The 18,729-nt window shown below is 52.6% G+C and overlaps 2 protein-coding genes across 3 annotated transcripts in view; one reads left to right on the top strand and one right to left on the bottom strand.

The window, feature by feature from the left end:
* Nucleotides 1-5,156: 5,156 nt before the first annotated feature.
* Nucleotides 5,157-15,661, bottom strand: AMPD2 (adenosine monophosphate deaminase 2). 2 transcript variants are annotated; one of them, XM_006865952.1, is made up of 18 exons: nucleotides 12,599-12,705; nucleotides 11,399-11,529; nucleotides 11,062-11,192; nucleotides 10,598-10,666; nucleotides 10,397-10,508; nucleotides 9,941-10,127; nucleotides 9,501-9,642; nucleotides 9,305-9,394; nucleotides 8,988-9,117; nucleotides 8,681-8,875; nucleotides 8,469-8,600; nucleotides 7,411-7,574; nucleotides 7,049-7,175; nucleotides 6,807-6,970; nucleotides 6,374-6,494; nucleotides 5,922-6,095; nucleotides 5,594-5,704; nucleotides 5,157-5,431 (listed from the first exon to the last, which is right to left on the bottom strand). In XM_006865952.1, the coding sequence occupies exons 2-18, from the start codon at nucleotides 11,426-11,428 to the stop codon at nucleotides 5,222-5,224; spliced, it is 2,289 nt and encodes a 762-aa protein (XP_006866014.1). In that variant the 5' UTR covers nucleotides 11,429-11,529; nucleotides 12,599-12,705; the 3' UTR covers nucleotides 5,157-5,221. The 2 variants fall into 2 exon arrangements, with proteins under 2 accessions (XP_006866014.1, XP_006866013.1); XM_006865951.1 differs by lacking the exon at nucleotides 12,599-12,705 and adding an exon at nucleotides 15,301-15,661 and having other exon boundaries at nucleotides 5,222-5,431.
* Nucleotides 15,411-18,729, top strand: part of GNAT2 (guanine nucleotide binding protein (G protein), alpha transducing activity polypeptide 2) — a 24,335-nt gene continuing 21,016 nt past the window's right edge. Inside the window, 3 exon segments of the mRNA XM_006878426.1 lie at nucleotides 15,411-15,492; nucleotides 15,631-15,815; nucleotides 15,954-16,011. Of these exon segments, the coding sequence (XP_006878488.1) occupies nucleotides 15,411-15,492; nucleotides 15,631-15,815; nucleotides 15,954-16,011 (325 nt within the window).

An 18,729-nucleotide genomic window follows, 5' to 3' on the forward strand; every position in this document is an offset into this window, starting at 1 on the left:
AGTAGTTAATCTTACAGTCCAGAAACAGAGGACCCTAGGACCATCAAGAGAGAAGAGCACAAGCAGAGCGTGGGACCTTATCCAGAGAAGCAATGACTCCAGAGATGGAGGCAGAGATGAGGACATGGAGAGGGGGAGCAGCTGAGGACTCTGGACTCATGAAGAGAGGGACTGGGTGCTGGTGGCCAGGAGGCAGGCTTGCAGAATGTGCCCGTTGGTTGTTTAAATTATTATATATTCTTGAGTGTTTCTGTGTACAACTCCCCCCCCCAAAAAAAAAACAGAGAATGGAAGCAAATGACGATGCACGGAGGAGATTGTAATCATTTCAATGTTGCAATGAAACAATGGTATAAAGCCAATGTTCTCCCATGTAAACTATCACTCAGTTAACAACAAAAACTTTAAATATAGATATATATAATGACATCTGTATGGCTGCTAAACAAATATTAAAGTTGACATGCTACTTTCTGAAGGCATTTAATTAAACATTTATCTATTTTGATTTCACCCTTTTCCATTTTTGCAGCCCCCAAAATTTTTCCTCCAGTCCTCCACCATTTCCCTGGCCTTTGAAAGGACAAGCCTGCCCCCAAAGTCAGGGGCCTTTCTTCATTCCCACCTCCAGATATGCGGGTCCAGCTACTGAAACAGCCCACCACACACTGTCCAGACTATCCTGGCTTGGTGCCACTGTGATCTTATTTTGAAATAAAAATGATTTTTCAGACACTAGATTGAGATGAGGTGTAAGCCTTCTTTGGAGTTTCATATAAATAAAATTACAAATGATGTAACACTTTGATGAAGCGAATATTCTGATGTCAGATTTAGAAATCAGGTTCACCGTCAGCCTAACCAAGCACCCCAACCCCATTCTCGAGTTCACTGCCTGCTCCCTACCTGCTCCCCTCCATTCCAGCAGTGTGTGTGAGGTAGGGTGTGGCCTGCGCTGAGGCCCTCAGTGCTTCCTGGTTCATGATGTTTGTAATTGACCAGGAACAGGCCCGCTCCACAGGGCTGACTTAAGGTACAGGTTTGTTTCTCTGTTTTATTGTGTCCTTTGGGGGCCTTTTAAAGCAAACCAATTGTTGCAATTCCCTCCTTCCCACACAAAGATGTCTATACACACTTCCCAGGCTCATCACAGGAGCAGGGCAGAGCCACTGAGTGGGCTGAAACAACCAACCCTTGGATCAGCAACCAAATACTTACTTGTTGCACCACGCAGACTACCCTTACTTGTTGCACCACGCAGACTACCTGTGGGCAGCTGATGGTGGTGGTGTGCCATCAAGTGGGTTCCAACTCATAGCGACTCCATATAGGGTTTCTGAGGCTGTAAATCTTTATGGGAACAAAAAGCCTCATCTTTCTCCCATGTGGACAACTAGACTTGGGTAATCATTTGTAAAGTCTTATAAACTAAGTTAGTGATAGCTACTATATACTGAGAACTCGTTTAGTGCTTTATAGACTGTCATTGAATGAATCCAAAACCAACCCTATGAGGAAAGTGCTAGTACTATTCCCATGAATCAAGTGAGAAAACCAGAGGAAGAGAGAGGGGAAGCAACTTGCCCAAAGTCACACAGTCAGTGTGTGTGGAGCCAAAATTCAAAGTCAGGTGGTTGAATCTAGAGATGACACTATAGTCACATGGTTATTGTTGTAAGTGCCATCGAATGGGTTCTCACTCATAGCGACCCTGCATAAGGTTTCCAAGGAGCAGCTGGTGGATTTGAACTGCTGACTTTGTGGTTCACACAGTCCAGTGCTGATCCAACCGTGCCACATCAGCAGTCCTAGCCCATAGTTATTCTTAACAAAGAAGAGCTATAATGACAAATTAGTGAGTTTCACAATGCGACAGTGCACCCTAAATAAAATGCATATTTGCAGAGTATTTTAATAACATGTGAAATGAAGTTATTCTAAAAGCACAAAATTGGACATAAAATATGATCTCAACTCTTAAACTTGCCTTTTTTAAAAACATCAAAGGAGTATATAAACATATATTGTTGTCATTGTTAAATGCCGTAGAATCAGTACCAACCCATAACGACCCTGTATAGGATTTCTGAGGAGCAACTGGTGAGCTTTAACTACCACCTTGTGATTCAAACCAACTTTGCAGTCCAGCACATTAACCCACAGCACCACAACACAATTTTATAAACATATTTAAATATATAAATAGACCTCGGGTATGCTAGACGATTAACAAATATTTGGTGATATTGATAGATTTATGAGTGAGCTTTCTTTTCTTCTATTTTAGCATATTTTCCAAATTTCTTTGAGAATAATTTTCTTTTAAGATATGAGAAAAGTATTAAGAGTATTATAATGACATGTGAAATTTTCTCAAACATGACAATTTAAAACCTGCCTTAAAATTTAAAAATTTTTAATTTTTTTTTGTTGTACACAGAAACACTCAGGAATATATAATAATTTAAACAACCAAAGAGCACATTCTGCAAATTTAATTTTAAGGCAGGTTTTAAATTGTTATGTTTGAGAAAAATTTCTGAGGAACCAAACAAAACACCAGACACAAATTAAAACAAACAGTGGAGAGGTTATTAAGAAGCTCTTTAAATTGGTGATGTGCTTATGGCAAAGTCTCAGACCACAGCGAACAGACAAGAAACAACAAAAATAGAGTAAGAGATGCTATTAAATGACAAATTCAACAAGCGAACATAGAGCTCTTACTATCTAAGTGCTGGTAAAGGAGACAAGCAGTAACTGCCTTCAAGGGACTTTCTAGAAAGATCTTCTAATCCTGTTCCCTTGCTTTATAAGTGGAGTATATTTAACATTTGTTGTGTTATACTCACGTCATTGAAAAATTCCGTTCCCTTCCTTGGACCTGCAGGGGAGGGAAGGGCTAGATGCTGGGCTTCTCTAGCTTCCAGTCTAGGTCCTGCCTCTGGCCATTTTCACCTTCTGAGCTTGTTGCTCCAACAAGGAATCAGCCAGAGGTGCTCAATCTCTCATTCACCATCCAGCTCTAACATTCTGTGGCATGTTAAGTGGCTAAGATGGGTGACCACGTGTTGGAATTGATGAGATGGCAATGGATTAGGTCTCTGGGTGGCATAAAGGGTTTGCTCTTGACTACTAATCGTATTTTTGTGCCATGGAAAAAGGCCTGGCGATCTGCTTCCATAAGATTATTAATGACGTCTACAGCCAAGAACACCCTGTGGAAAACCCAATTCAACTCTGAAACACATGGGGTCCAGACTAACTGGCAAAAGGGTTTTGTTTACAACAGGCAAGAGAAACTTTTTGGAGATGGACCGTGGGTCTTGGCCCAGGGGAGACCTGGCTAGCAGCCTTCAGGGGAATCAGGTGAGCTTCTTCTACCCAAGGTACTGAGGATACCTGCTGAGGAGGTGTCCAGCCAGGGGCAGACTTGCTTCCAAGCCCCTTGAGCAGGCAGGACTGGGGACAGGGCTGGAGCTGGGCCAGCTGAGCAGGGCTGGAAGGGGATGTCCGTGCCACAGTTCCCACACAGTCAATTACACACAGACTCATGCTGTTCTAGAATAATTGTTACTGAAGCAGCGCCAGTTCTCTTCTCCCCACCACACATCTGCGGGCGGCTCCAGACAGCAGTAGCCAGCCACAGGCTTCTCTGTGACCCACCCAGAATCCTGTACAGCACAGAACACATCCACCTTCCTCTTTACATGGGCAAGACTACTGTAACTTCTGCCCAAGAAAGTGCACCACAAATTCTTTTGTATTAGGCACAGAAGTTGGTTAAGGCTCCATTCACCAAAAACAGGCTTGCTTATAGAGTCTGCTGGACTTTGGGGGTTTTGCACTATATTCTTCATTTAAGGAGCTATGATAGTACTGATTCCAAAGCATGGTGTCAGAGTAACACTGCTCCACAGGGTTTTCAAGGCTGTGAGTTTTCAGAGGTAGATGGTCAGGCCTTTCTTCTAAAAGGACTCACACCACCAACCTTTCAGCTTTAAACAGCAGATTTGCATCACCTGGGAGCAACCTCTACCTACTAAATTCCAATGTGTGAGGGCAGGCCTTAGACATCTGTGCTTTGAACAAGCTCCTCAAAAGAGCCTGGTGTTCTCAAAGCTTATTATCACTGGTTTCAGATCTTCTAAGTACACAACCCCACTGCTACTAGGCTGTCCTAAGGGCTGGAAGTGGGGAATACAAGGAGTGAAAGGTATGCTGCCCCCCAAGATGGTCTGGCAGGGTTGTGACCTGGAACTAGGTATCCCAGCAGATGGGGCAGGCTGGATGAGGGCTTGGGGAAGGCATGTGGGGCTCCTGTGGGCATCTCCCCTCTCCCAGCTTCCTGGGTCGGTTTCCATGTATACACAGCACCCAGCCCAGGCATTCTCCACAGAATGCTCCATCTCTAGCCACCCCCAACCACGACTCTTCCCTCTTCCAACAGAGACCCTGCCCACCTCATTACTTAAATAATCTTTATTTCTCATGCACTAGGAAAGATGAGACTGTATGAAAGAAACACTGGATTTCACAGCAAAGGCCTCAGTCCAGAACACAACACATGGAACCAGCTGGGATCCAGATCAGGCCAGAGTTCTGGGACATCCCAAGAAAATCACCTCCAGGGCTTTTGGCAGGTCCAGCCCCAGGAGGCCCAACCACAGCTCTGGGTGCTGCCCCCTCCCACAGAGGCACAGGAAGCACATGGACTGGAGAAATGGCAGAGCAGGCTGTTGGGGCAGTGACTTGGCAGAGGTGGGAAGTGTGGAGGTCCTGCTCCAGCACCTTCAAGGCCAAATCCATCCTCTCAGGACCAGGTAGTCCAGGGCTGCCACTGAGCTCTTGGCCTAAATGTAGGCCCTGGCCAAAGCTTAGAATTACCCAGGCAGGACCCCAAAAGCTAGAGGGGCCAGCCCCCACAACTTTGCCAGGCCCCTGTGGACACCGGAGGTGCCTTCAGGACATCCAGTCTTCAGAGGATGCTGGGCCAGGCCACCAGCAGGGCCAGTCCTCAGGTGCTGCCTGAGCCAAGACAGTGGAGAAGTGGGTTCCTGGCATGACTCTCAGAGTGGCAGAGGGACAGCTACATGGTCAGACATGCACAGGACAGTAACAGAATAACCAAGACATGCAGAGACCATGACGTGACAGGAGGGGTCTGACAACAGAACGTGGTCAAGGTGCTGAGAGGCTGGTGGGCACAGCCCGGCCAGGCTCACTGAGGCCCTGGGCTTAGGGGGAAGCCCGTCTCCTCCGGGATGGTCTCCAACATCTCGCTCTGGACAGCCTGAGTGATGAGAGCCAGTTCCTGACACAGCGTCTCATAGCGGTAGCCCACACGGATGTCCGGGACGTTGGTGCGACGGATGTCGTTGCCCTCAGGGCCCTCCTTGGTGTAATTGGGGCCCAGCCAGTGGCTCTTCACCTGCAAAGTTTGGGAAAAGGGACAGGGCTGCAGCCAGCTCTGAGGGACCATGTCTTACCCCAGAGCCATCCTAGGGGCAGGGCCAAGACCCCAGGAACGTTCCCAAATGCAGAGGAAAGAGGGACATCAAGATGCAGGTAAGCTCAGGAGTAGATGCAGTACCTTGTGGGAGAAGCCGCTCATGAGCACACTGTTGCGGGCCAGCTCACACATGTCACAGGAGCTGAGTTTCCACACCTGGGTGGCAATGCTGTACTCTTCCATCAGTGGCTCCTGCACAAGTCAGGGTCCCTCAGGCAGGCTCACCCAGGCCCTGCCAGCCGCTCTGCCCACCCTCCAGACATGCCTCCAGACATGCCATCTCCAGCTGGCCTCTGCTATATGCGGCACTTCACCAGCAGGGGGCAGCACCAACCCTGCCAGACCCCAGTGCTGGGGGTCCCATGCATCCCAGGACATCTGCTGGCCTTACTGCCTGCTCGGTTCTGACCTTGGTGAAGTGAAACTGCAGAGGGTCATCCGTGGACAGCGAGACCATGAGACCTCGGGATAGGTACTCAGGGAGGGGGTTCCGGTGGTAGCTGAGGAATAGGCTATTGTTGCTGAGCGGGGACATGGCGATGCCAATCTGGGCCAGGTAATAAAGGTACTGCAGGACCGGGGCCTGGGTGGGTGAGAGAGCACAGGAGGACCTGTGAGGTGACCTTCAGGCTGGAAGGACACGCTCAGGGTAGAGGTCCAGGCCATAGCAGTGGGCTGGGCAGGGGAGTCCAGGCTGGGCTTCATGTACAGAGGGTCAGTGACAGTCAGAACCCAGGCTGGGACCCAATCATGAGGCTGGGTGGGGAGTGGTACACAAGGCTATACTGGGAGGAGGAATCCAAGCTGGGAGCAGGGTGGGGAGGAGGTCACTGGGTAGGGGTTGGGGGTGAAGGCCCTGACCTTGCGCAGCAGCAGCCCGTGGGAGATGTTCTCAGCCAGCATGAAGGCTGACACCAGGTGGTGGATGGGCCCTGCCTCCCCGCAATGTGGCCTCAGCACAAATGTGTGGAGACCCCTCTGCCTGGGGGCACAAAGACTGGTCAGCACCTGAGCTGGGGCTACTGGGTCTGCCCACCCCCACCCCACCCCACACCCACGACACACTGCCCTCCCAGTCAGCAGCAGTGTGGGGCCAGGGGTAGTGAGTGGTAGTAAGTGGTGAGGGATGGAGCTCCAGGCACACAGAAAGAACCCATCCAGTCCAGATGTGGGAACAATAGGTGGGTCAGAGCTCAGGTGGCCCCAGCCCAGGTCAAAGCCAGCCCAGAGCAAAGTCTGCTGAGTGAGAGGGCGTTAAGGGGAGCAGATAAAGAGCACAGCGTGAAGCAGGCACCTGCGCAAGTGGTTCAGCATGGCCATATTGGCGAAGGTGTAATACAGGTAATAGGAGTAGGGTGGGTTATCCTCCTCCACCCAGGCCTCAGGGAGGGGGCTCTCCAGATTGAAGACGTGGTTCTCAGGCTTGGACTCATCATCCACGCTGTCAAAACCATCCACCTGGCACAGAGTCCTGTGGTCAAGCCCCTGATTTACCCACCGGTTACCCCACACCCCAGCCCTGCGCTGCCCACTCACATGCTTCAGGAAGAGGTGCAGCTCCGGATGGCTGGCAGGGTGCACTGTGGCCTCGAAGAGCGGCATGAAGATGTTCTCCAGCATCTCCTGGAAGTTGGCCAGCTGGCCCTTGGTTCGGTAAACATCACTGCAGGTGAGATATACACAACAACACACATGCAATGTGCAAGTCAGGGCAGTTGGGAGGACACCTAGCAGGTCAGTAGGGTCAGAGCCTGGCCTGAGGTCACAGAACCACTTTGGAACCATGCTGGGAAGAGAGGGCGGTAGGGAGGCCTCCTTCCTATGAGGCCACCTGGGAGACAGGGGCCCATGGACTCTCCGCCCCCCCCCCATGTCCCTCCCACCCCAGGGACACTCACAAGAGGCGGGGCACCTGCACAAGCCAGCGCACATTGGGCGAGTGCACACGGTGCATCACAGCCCAGCGCGCCAGTTTGTCCCACTCGTCCCGTGAGCGCCCATAGATGGACAACCGCAGCTCAGCATTCTGGTATTTGCTCTCCTCCAGGTCTGACATCACCTCCTAGGAAATACATGGGAGCAGCCGTCATGCCTGGCTTCCCACCCCACCTGCCTCTGCCCACCTCAGGTGCTCAGGACGTCCTCTTCATGTAGCTTTTGTCCAACTTTCATCACAGCAATTTTAGAACACATATAAAAGTAGAAAAACACACCACAAGACACCTTCCTGTCCCCATAAGCAAATTTCAAGTATCAGCAGCTTTCTGCAGTCATTCGTGTTTTATTTTTTCTTCCCTATCCCGCTTATAATGTAATGGGATGCATGAATGAAGAAGATAAAGAGACAAAACAGGTCTCCCAAAGCTTGTACATGGACAGAGCGAGACATTAACAAACATTAGATTATAAGCAGGTCAGACTGAAAGCAGAGTTAAGTTAATATCAGAAGTGACAGGTGGGGTCGGGATTTGGCATTTTAGACACCATGGTTAGAAATGTAAAATAAATTATTTTGGAGGGAGACAATTAAACACATGCTGAATGAGATGATATATGGTATCTGGTATTCTAGTTGAATATTCAGGGGCAGATGTATCCGAAAGGTAATGTAAGCACCAAGCTTACTTGTACTTGTTTACTAATCTATAGTGAAAGATGTGATGGAACTCATGTGATTAGTACGTAAGCACAGTAAGTAGGGCAGTGTTCTTAGGTTGGGCAAGAGACAGACGTCAACCATATCTAGAAGCAGAATCTTTGATGTGGTAAAAGAAAAAAAAAGTGAAATTATTGACTACTGAATATGATACTGGCATTTTGGTTGTGTTTTTACAAGTCTTTTTGAAGATTCCAGGCATCTGACAACCCAGGCTCCCCCCGCCCCATGCTCTCAGCTGGGCAGGGAGGCCAGCACTGCTCCTCCAGGATGTGGGCCCTGGCAGCCACTCCTCCTTACCTTGATGATGTGAGCAAAGTACTTCCCAGAAACTCTGTTGTCAGTCTTGATGAAGATCTCTCGGAGGACAGACTCCCCAATAGGATTGTACTTGGCATTGAACTTGTCAAAGCGATGGAAGGTGTTCCTGTCCTGGGGGAGACGGGCAGGCCTCAGTCACCTGGTCCCTGCACTGGGCCCAGCCCCTCAGGCTCCTGTGCACAGGGACAGACCGCGTGCACATCGAGCGTATCCACACTCAAGTCGTAGGCAGTGAGGTTCATGCTCTCGAAGACCTCCCGAAGCGTCTGCTCACGGCCCTGCTCCACGTGCACGATCTCCTCCAGGTGCCGCTTCATCGCCCGCTTGATAAAGCGCAGCAGGTGCTTCTGGTTCATGCAGGATGAGGCGTGGATGTGTGTGTCCACCTGGGTGGAGCAGGGCATACAAGTCCACCCAAGGCTGGAAAGGTCCAGGCCCCAGTCTCTGAGGGGGAGGCACAGGGTTGGGGACACAGAAGGTCACAGGGTGAGGGCCCACCTTGCGGATGTTGTAGAAATCCCGGTGGGGCACCTTTTTCTGGGCGGCCAGCTCCTTCATCTCATTGAGTAGCACGTGCATCTGGAACTTGGAGCTCAGGTACTGCAGCCGGCGGTAGCAAAATGACTTTCTAGGCAGAGGAAGAAACACCAGCAAGTTAGGGCCCAACGAGAGGTATCTTGGGCAGGCCTGGGTAGCAGAGCCCAGCAGGGTAGGTGGGTGCAGTGGGGCTCAGAGACTAGCAAGGGACAAGAGACTGGTGATAGATAGCAGGGATAAGGAATAGGAGCTGGGAGAGGAGTTGAGTGGGAGCTCACATGGGGCCATTGATAATCAGGGCCATCAGCACATTGACGTCAGCCACGAACTCCTGCAGCTCAGGGTACGGCAGCTCCAGCTCTGAGCAACTGGCACGTAGGGGAAGCTGGGTGAGGAGATGCAAGCCAGGCCATGGCCCCTCGCTGAGCCAACTCAGCCTCTCCCACGGCCTCCCCCAGCACATAGCCCTCTTACTGCTCTTCAGGTTCCCTGCTGGTGTAGACGTGCACCACGCCCCGCACCATGCGCAGCCCGAAGCCCAGGTCCCCAGGCATGGTGCTTGGCTCGCAGTGCTCATACGGGTGCTGTTCTAGTGCAGGGGGGTGCACCGGGGCGTCTGGAGGTGGGAAGGGGGCGTCAGGGCCAGGGCTCACTCAGCCTCCTCCACAGTACCAAAGCAGCATGAGGATGAGGCCCAAGTGTTTCCCCACAGCCCACCAGAGGCCCTGAAGAGGATGAGCAATGCCAAATGCTCCAGAAGGGCAGCTCCTATCCCTACATCCAACCTCCCCACCCCTCAGGACCACCAAGAGGCTTAGTGAAGCCGAGTGGTGAAGCAACAGGAAGGACAGAGGTTCTGGGCCCCAAGTTCAGGGCCCCTGGGACTTAGAATGGGGCAAGGATGGGGGTCCCACCAGCAGCCACAGGGGTCTCGGGGCCCTGCTCATAGGTCCGGGTCTCCAGAGGCTTCTCGGCCAGTTGCTGTAGGTAGCGGCGGGTGGTAGGGCAGAAGCTCTGTAGGGACAGGGCCATGTACTTCTCACGGATGAAGAGGGCCCGCACCACACTCTTGGCTGCATCCAGCAGGTCTGTGAACGGCACCTAGACACAAGAACAGCAGTTCACTCTGCTCAGTCTGTGCTCTCAGGTCATGGCCTCAGATTCCACACTCTCCCGTTCTGCTGCAGGCCCTGATTCCAGCCACACTCAAACCACCCTGGTATCAGTGCATTCCAATAGCCTCCAGACAGGGCCTCTTCTCCTCTAGCTTTCTGAGAGAAATACCTGCTCTGGCCAATCCCCTGTCCCCAGGTCACCTAGCTGAGTGAGCCCCCTGGAGACAGGGACCCATGCCCATGCCCCACACTCACCCCACACTTCTCCTCCCCGGAGATGCTGACCCGCTGAAATTCCCGCTCCAGGAGCCCATCTCTCTCCCGCAGACCCCGGTCGCCCTGGCCCTCACTCTGCTCCTTGTAGAGCCTGCACAGGGAGGTGAACAATTGAGGCTTTGGAGCCTGCAGCAGGCAGACCCCAGCTCAGCCTCCCCAGCCCCACCCTGTCCGCCTCACTGGAGGTCTGTGTCACTGTCTGTCTTCAGGAAATCTTGCTTGGCCCGAAGCAGGATATCTGGCTCCAGCCTAGAGGTGAGAGATGAAAGGTCAGGCAGATATCACAGCCAGCCCCTACTCTCAGACCCACATAGGTTCTCTGTGCCTGCTCAGGCCATGTGATCCTTTGAGGCTCAGAACCCTCTGCTGGGGTGCTGTTCTGGCCCTATTCTAGAGAATAGGAAGCAGACCAGAAGTTAAGCAATATGTTCCAGGCCACACTGGCTGGGAGAAAGAATCAAAAGGCCTCCCGAGCCTGTGCTTCCGATCATTGCTCTGTGCTGCCTGCCCTGGGTGGAGATCAGGCAGAGAAGGGGCTCTGAAAGCCACTGAGCAGAGAAAAGGCTGCGCAGCCACCACCTGAGCCAGCCACAGGCCCAGAAGGCACTTGCACACTCTGGGGGGGGGGGCCGGGGGAGGCTCACTTGACATCCTGGCTGATCTGCCTTTCCAGACGCTGCCTTCGCTCTTCCAGCTGCTCAATGGGGCTCTCCTCGGGGAACTCATAGGGGGCACTGCGGAGCTCACTCTCAGCCAGTGAGCGACTGAACAGCTCCTGTGGGGGGTCAGCAGGGAGAGAGGATAGCTCCTCATGAGGAAGGGGGGCCTGCAGTGCCTGGAAGGAGAAGGGCAGCAGGGCTGGAGGAGCCTGGGAGTGGCGGGGCAGGGGTGTTATGTGTTAGAGAGCAGCCGAGGGTAAAATGGAGGACAGTGATGTAGGAACAAGGGGGGCTAGCAATGAGGTGCATTGCCAGGCGTTACCTCCGCAATCTCCTTGCATTTGCCATCCATAGATGTGCGAAGGTCTAGCGGAAAGTGCTTGAGGCAGGGGGCAGGTCCTGGTAGGGAGCGGGCGGACTGCAGAGGAGGAGCCCCCAGCCCAGCCCTGGCCTCTGTGGGGAAAGTGATGCCAAGTGGGTTTAGGGCCGGAGTCTGGGCACTGGCCTAGGTACCCCTGGAGGCCCTGAGTCCCTACCTGCCCTGGAATGAAGGGCTCAGAGAGTCTGAGGAGTGAGCCTACTCGTAGCTCCCACAGCCCCTCATTCACCCCAGGCTCGGGGTGGGATCCTGAGACTGGCCCTGTGACAAGCAAGCTCCTTCACTCCAGGAATGAGAACCTGACTGTGGACTAGGTCCCACTCCCGAGGGCCATGAGAACTTCCACGTAAGTGCCTCTCACAGGCAGGCACATTCCAGAGCACATACACACACAGCAGATGCCCTAAGGGTCAGATGGTCACACCAGGGATCCTCAGCCACAGATACAGAGCAGGCAGGCCAGGATCAGACCCTCCAGCCAGAGGGGTGGGGTGCCCACCGACATCCCTGACCTACAGACTCAGCTCTGACCTGGGGACTGCTCTCAGGGAGCAAGAGTGAGGACCTGTTTGGCAGCTGGAGCACTACCTCTTCCCAAGAGGCCTGCCCTCTCCCCAAGGACCCCAGGGCTGCCAAAACGTAGCCCGCCCCTCCCACTGTTGGCTGCCCCTCCAAAGGAAGCTGCCACAAACAGGCTGTGCCACTAAGAGGCCCCAGGATCTGGGCTGGAGGCTCCTAGAAAAAGAAACTGGAAGCCAGGGGTCTCTCTTTTATGAGGGGCAGAAAAATGCCTTCGCTACCACCAGGAAGCTGGTGCCAAGGGCCTTGGTGCTGCTCCTCTGTAGGGACTTCCTGAGCGACCAGCCCACCCTGAGGAACCCTCCCTGGCTTGCTCTAATTCACACCCAATGTCACTCTCCTACCCAGCTCTGGGGTGTTCTCCTCCAGCACCCTCCCCCCACCCCCACCTTAGCTTAAGGAGGGATTGGGGGCTCTGCCCAAGCAATGCAGCTCAGTCTCCATGCCTACTTCCCAGTACTCCAGAATCTGGTCCCACCGATGCACAAAGGGAAGAGGGAGGCGCCTGCCCCAGACCCAGGACCTAGTCCCCCCATCCCGCCCCCATCCCTGCCAGGGTTCTACCTAAAGAGTTCAGGTGGCTCCAGTCAGCAGCCCTGTGCCCCCTGCCTGCCTGCTTACCGTGTGAAGCTGCAGCCAGTCCCCCAGGACAACTCAGGGGCCGGCACGGGCTGTACCAAGTGCAGCTGCAGGCAGGGGAGACCCTGGGATGACGGCAAAGAGCAGGGGGCTGGGGGAGTTCAGGGGTGCCCAGAAATGAGAGAAGGAACATCAGAGTTGGGAGGTAAGAAACCCAGAGCTGATTAGGGCCTTAACCTCTACAGTGCTAGGGCCTAGCAAAATGCAGGGCCCCCCAAGGGGGAGGAGCAGGGTAGGCTGATATGAACAGGGCAAGCTGGTAGGGAGGGGCCAAGCCTCCTTAAAATCCACTGCCCTAGGAAAAAGGAAAATGGGCAGGGCCTGTCTGGCCAAAGGATGTTGTTATTGTTAAGTGATGTTGAATAGGTTCATAGTGACCCTCTACAGGCCAAAGAACAGGAGAGGAGAAAAAACAAGAAAGGGAAACCAGCCGTCTTGTCTCTACACCCAATAATCTTAGGCTACTACCCTCTCTGCTCAGGGGTCCGGATGCCCATCACTGCCCTCTGGGCCCTGCCTAGGTGCTCTCTCTGGGGAGATTTGGGGCTTCCTCTGGGAAGATTTGGCAGCTGGGATAGTAGCCTGGTGGGGTAACAGTCAGTCAAGAAGGTTTTTCCACTGCCCAGAGTTTTGGCCCCCTAGACCTCTAACACCTGTCCCAAGCATACCGTCAAAGCAGGACAAATTACCCAGCTGAGTTTGGAGAGTACTGAAAGACTCGAGTCTGACTATTCCCACTAGAGAACAAGTCTCTGCTTCAAGACGCTTCAAGTGCTTCTCTATGAACGCCGGGTAATAAGAGGTTCCCATTCTGCCTGGCCACAGCTGCGTCAGGCTCCAAAAAAGGACGGCTGTGCAAGTGTTCTTAAAACTTCAGGGTGGGTGCCAAGGCTAGGGCCTTCAATAGCAGACCCTTGAGACCCTCAAACATCCCAGACCTACAGATCATAGAGGCAATGCCACATGTAGCCCCACCCCCTAAGGGGGTGGGGAGTGCAGTCAGTACTGAGCCAGGCAGCTGAGCAGTGGACAGTAAAGAGAACTTAACAGGGGAGAAGATGGGAATAACATTATCTCTTGAAGGAGGAGGAGGATGAGCCCTTGTCCTGCCCCCAGGGTGTCAGGCAGAGCCTCCAGTCCTTGCTTGCCTAAAAATCCTGCTGCTATACACCATCTCCCCATATATTACCCCAGGTACCTTACAAATCTCTCTAGGGAAAGCAAACCACTGACCTCAAGGCTGGTCTGTGTTGGGTCAGCAGGATGGGATCCAAAGGACCTAATCTCAACCTCATCTCCCAGTGGGGTGGTCTGGGGTCCCACATCTATCATGGGGGTGTCAAGAACAGGTTTTCAGAGCCAGAGCCATCCCACACTTGCCATGGCACAGGACCGGGATGCCAGAGTTCAGTGGGAGTAACCCCCACACTCTGTGGGGTTAAGGGCTAGAAGAGTCAGCTACCTGCTGGTCCTATCTCCCTAATCCTAGGCTGGAGGGTCCAGCCACAGCTTCACACACATACACCCCAGGAAGAGTCAGTCCATGCACAGCTCCTCCCCAGTCACTCCCACCAACCCCAAGATTCTAGCCGCCCTGTCTCCCCCATTGACCAGGAGCCCCTCACTCACTGCCAAGAATACCTCCTAGGCAAGGCTGTGCTGAAGAGTATCAGATGCACTCACCATTTGACAACCCAAGATCTCTGGTTCAGCAAAGGGTACAGACCTAGCCCCAGGGGACACACCCTTTGGATAACACAGACCTGGGCACAGAGAACACTGACCCTCAGGGCAGTATAGTCCTCAAGCCAAGCATCTTCAATGGCATACACAAGACACGGGGGCAATACTCAAGCTATAGGTACAGACAGCTGCTAGGGGAGGAGAGGTCAGCCTGACCTGGTCTCCAAAGTGTGGACAGGTTGTAAGTACCAGGGTCTGGAACACTGAATGGCAGGCATTGACCCAGGCAGCTGAGCCCTCATGGAGTTGGGCACAGCTGCACTGCATTGCCTGCTCCAAATGGTGCAGAGATGCCTCCCAGAACCAAAGGGTGCAAGAGCGCACACAGCAAGGCAGCAGCCCCCGCCTGAACTTCCAATGGGCCTGACTCACGGAATCACATCCTACCCAGACCAGGAATGAGGCAAACCAGACAGCCATACAACTGAACTCCCCAGCTCCAGGATGCTCACCAGCAAGTGTGCCCTTATGTCAGACACCCCTCCCCCAGCCAGGAAGTTCTGGATCTGGGGTCTTAGAACAGCCAGCTGCAGAAGGAGCCCGAGTTAGCCTGGGAAGGCACAGCCACCATTCAGCAGTGGGCAGCCTGCAAGGCAGCTGGTCCCTACACACCCCCACTCCATTCACATACACTCCACATGCAAACGGTCTCAGCACATCCACACATGTGCACACACACTTCTTGCTGCACACACACGCCCACACACAAACCTGTCACAACCCACCCCACCATCCTATTCACACGACCTTCCACGAGGTCCCTGGGATCGAGGGGGGCATCTCTGCATGGAGGATGCAGTGAAGGGAACCCTGCTCTGAGAGTACCAGTGGTGTGAGCTAGAGATGGTGGGCAGAGTGCCGGCCGCCGATTTGCACAAACTCACCTGGCACTGCGGCGGTGGCTTGCAAGCTGGCCCGCTTCTTAAAGGGATACTTAGCCTTTGGCTTGCCGGGGCCAGATGGATAGGATGCCATAGCTGGAGCCGCGGCAACAATGTGGGGGGAGTCTGAGCGGCTCAAGCTGGGGCCTCGCTCCGCCACTTCCAACCCCTTCCTCCGCCCCGCCCCCAGCGGGAGTGACTGATGCAGGAAGCAGAGGCCCGGCGGGCGGAAGAGGCCCTGGCCTTGATTTCTGATGTTGTCTAGGCAACCCTAGGGAGTGGGGCCTCCATCCCGCCCCTTATTCCTCCGTACCCCTCCCCTTCCCTCTTCAGTTCCTGGAGTGACGCGACTGAAAGTGGCGGGACTTGCGGGGTGGGGCCAAGAAAGCAAGATGGGGAAAGGCCAACCCCCAGCTCCCTACCAACCAACCGCCTCAGGACCTCTCACCCCTGGCCAGGGCTCCGGAGCAAAAAAGCCAAAGTCCAAGCTGGTGGCCCAGCAGCTCAAGGGAATAAAAGTAATACACAGGAATCCAGTCATGCCTCCAAGCTAAGAACGCGTTTTTCCCAGGGCAGGCATACTGGGGCACCCCTCTTAAAAACCTAGCCCCCTCTGGGGGCAGAGCTCCCTTTTTAATTCTCTATCTGACCCCCAGCTCCACGAGAAGCCTAGCTCAGGAGGAGGGGGCGGGTGGAACGGAGAATGTCAGCCTGGTAAGGAGGGGCCAGTCTTGGGAAAATTCCACTGTCTGGCAGAAGCTACCCTCCAGGAAGGCAAACAGGGAGCTTTTCCGGGGGTCTCGGAAGGAGATCCCAGTTTCTTTTGACTTCTCTCTCCCTGTGTTTACACACAGGCGCTCCTTCCCTAAACCTTCCCCGGAAGGAGCCCATTAGTTTCCATAGGTCCTATAAGATGTGCAGAGACACCCCCGCCCCCAACCTCCTGCCATCCTGGCCACTAACTTATCTGTTCCTCCCAACATAAGCTCACTCACCTGAGGCCATGCTACCCAAGCCCCAAGGGGCACTGAGTGGCTCCCCACGAGGATCTGCAGAGCCTGGAAGCCTGGGTCACGACAGAGGGAAAGGGGTATGGGTCCAGGCCCCCGCCAAGACGCTGCAAGGTCCCCTGCTTTGGCACTGACGGGGAAGTAAGACAGCCTTTCAAAATTGCCAGCTAGCAGGAGGCGGATCCTCGGAGACCTCGAAGCCTGGAATGGCCTCGGAAAACCCCTGAGTCCAGGCCCCCAGCCCCCACCAGAGGCGGTCAAACCACGTGCTACTCAGGAGCGGGACCCCGAACTTGCCTAGACTACTCAACACTCTAGATATGGGGACAAAGTCGCGTAGCTGGACGGTGCTGGAGTCACTTAACAGGTGCGACCCCACAAAAATTCCACCCGCCCCAGTGGGTTGTTGAGGCGTCGAGCCCCGCCCACTCCCTCAGGCCGGCCCCGCCCCGCCCCCGGCATTTTTCCTCTTCCCGGCGCCTGGTGGCCAGACACCGCGCCACTGTTGGCTTGGCAGAGCAGGTGGTTTTCAGCAAGTTCGTGAAGTCTCCGTGTGTCAGTTAACATCATCAGTAAAACAGTGACGGAATGATGACAGTACCTCACTCTACAGGGTTACTGTGAGGATTCAACATAAAATCCCTTTGTACCGGTCTTGATACAAAGATTGTTGTTGTTAAATTAAGTGCCGTCGAGTCGGTTCCGACCCATAGCGACCCTGTACACAGGGTTTCCGAGGCTGTAAATCTTTACGGGAGCAGAAAGCCTCATCTTTCTCCCGCGTGATACAAAAGTGCCCCATAAAAGATAGCTATTATCACTGGATTCTCTTTGAGCCGAAGTGGTGGCCCAGCATTTCCGGCCTAGGTTATCTGTTGTCTTCTAGACAAATGTAGGCAGGTAGTGTGTGTCCTGCAATTCTGGCTCCCATCTCTACATTTATTTCTGTATTTGGTGGTTAAGTATTTGCCTGGGTTCGAAGGGAGGCTTTTTCATTTACAATCTGACTGAAGTTGGTCAGTTACTTCTCTGTGCTCCCATTTTGTCTATAAAATGAGTGCCAAAGTTATCTAGTGATTGTTTTTCCTTTCCTTCTTTTAAACTTATTTATTGTGATTTAGGTGAAAGTTAATAGAGCAAATCAGTTTTCCATTCAACAATCCATACACATTGTGTTTCATGCCTTGATTGCAATCTCACAATGTAATAGCAGTCTGCTTCCTCCCTTCATTTTCAGTTTCCATTCATCCTTTCCTACCTTCTGAAACTTTGCCTCTTAGAAAATGTTGCCCTTTTGATCTCAAAAGGCTGATGGTTTATCTAGTGATTATTAATACATGTAAAAGGTTCAGAAGAGAGCCTGGTCTATGGTTGTTACCATGTCCTAGGCCTTAGTTCCCTAGACATTTTCACAGATCGATTCCCCTTCCAGCCTCTAAACAAGTGAAATTGGACTGTTTGGGGAGTTGCAGATACTCCATCCAACCAGCACCCCCAAAGAAGCTTACCTAAGGGGAATGTGGGTGAAGAAGTGTTAAGTTCATAACACTTCACTGAAAACAATTAAGCAGCAATTAGAACTGTCTCTTCTAAGAGACTATGGGACAAGTTCTCACTTGTGAGAGCCCTTTGCCCCCCATATCTATTTATACCAATGTTGTGTATCCAGCTGCAACCAGTTCTCACTAGCCCCTGCAGCAAAACTCCTTCCCAAACTCTGCCTCCTCCACTTGGCTGCATTCTAGATCCTGAATCTCACTATCAGCATCTAGCATCACCTCCATTGTCTACTGCTCCCTACTCAGAACAAACAAAAAACTGCCGTAGGTCTCCATAGCCATGGAAAAAATATGTTCACCTTACAAGGCATCAATAAAACAAACCCGATTTCTTTATTGTGTTTTGCCTATCAAATTAACAAGGATTACGAAAACAAAAATCATCTGAATGCAGCAAGGATATAGTTAGTGAGACTGGTTATACACATGCACACAGATATGAGGTGACTTTAAAAAATTCATGGAAAAGCTCTATTATTTATGAATTAAATTTTCCCATGAACTTTTTAAAGCCCCTACAATACTGGTGAACACTACTGGTGAGCATGACCATTTCTGAAACTCATTTGTTGTCAAGTGCCATCAAATCGATTCCAACCCATAGCGACCCTATATAGGGTTTCCAAGGAGCAACTGGTGAGCTTGAACCGCTGACCTTGCAGTTCAAACGGCTTTGCAGTGTGGCGCATTAACCCACATCGCCACACACAGTATGTAATCAAGAGTCTTGGTAACATAGGGGTTACTAATTGGGCTGCTAACCTCAAGGTCGGCAGTTCGAAACTACCAGCTGTTCCGAAGGAGAAAGATGAGGTTTTCTGCTCCCGTAAAGATTTACAGCCTCGGAAACCCTGTACAGGGTC

This window comes from Chrysochloris asiatica, unplaced genomic scaffold, assembly GCF_000296735.1.
Source record: "Chrysochloris asiatica unplaced genomic scaffold, ChrAsi1.0 scaffold00085, whole genome shotgun sequence".
NCBI lineage: Eukaryota > Metazoa > Chordata > Mammalia > Afrosoricida > Chrysochloridae > Chrysochloris > Chrysochloris asiatica.

What these genes read in the sequence shown, in the direction of transcription:
- AMPD2 (XM_006865951.1), bottom strand. Translation starts at nt 15,391, where the DNA reads ATGGCATCCTATCCATCTGGCCCCGGCAAGCCAAAGGCTAAGTATCCC. An exon ending in AGCCACCGCCGCAGTGCCAG is followed by an intron (nt 11,530 to 15,300) that starts GTGAGTTTGTGC and finishes CTTTCCCCACAG; the next exon opens with AGGCCAGGGCTGGGCTGGGG. An exon ending in TGAGCGGCTTCTCCCACAAG is followed by an intron (nt 5,432 to 5,593) that starts GTACTGCATCTA and finishes CAAACTTTGCAG; the next exon opens with GTGAAGAGCCACTGGCTGGG.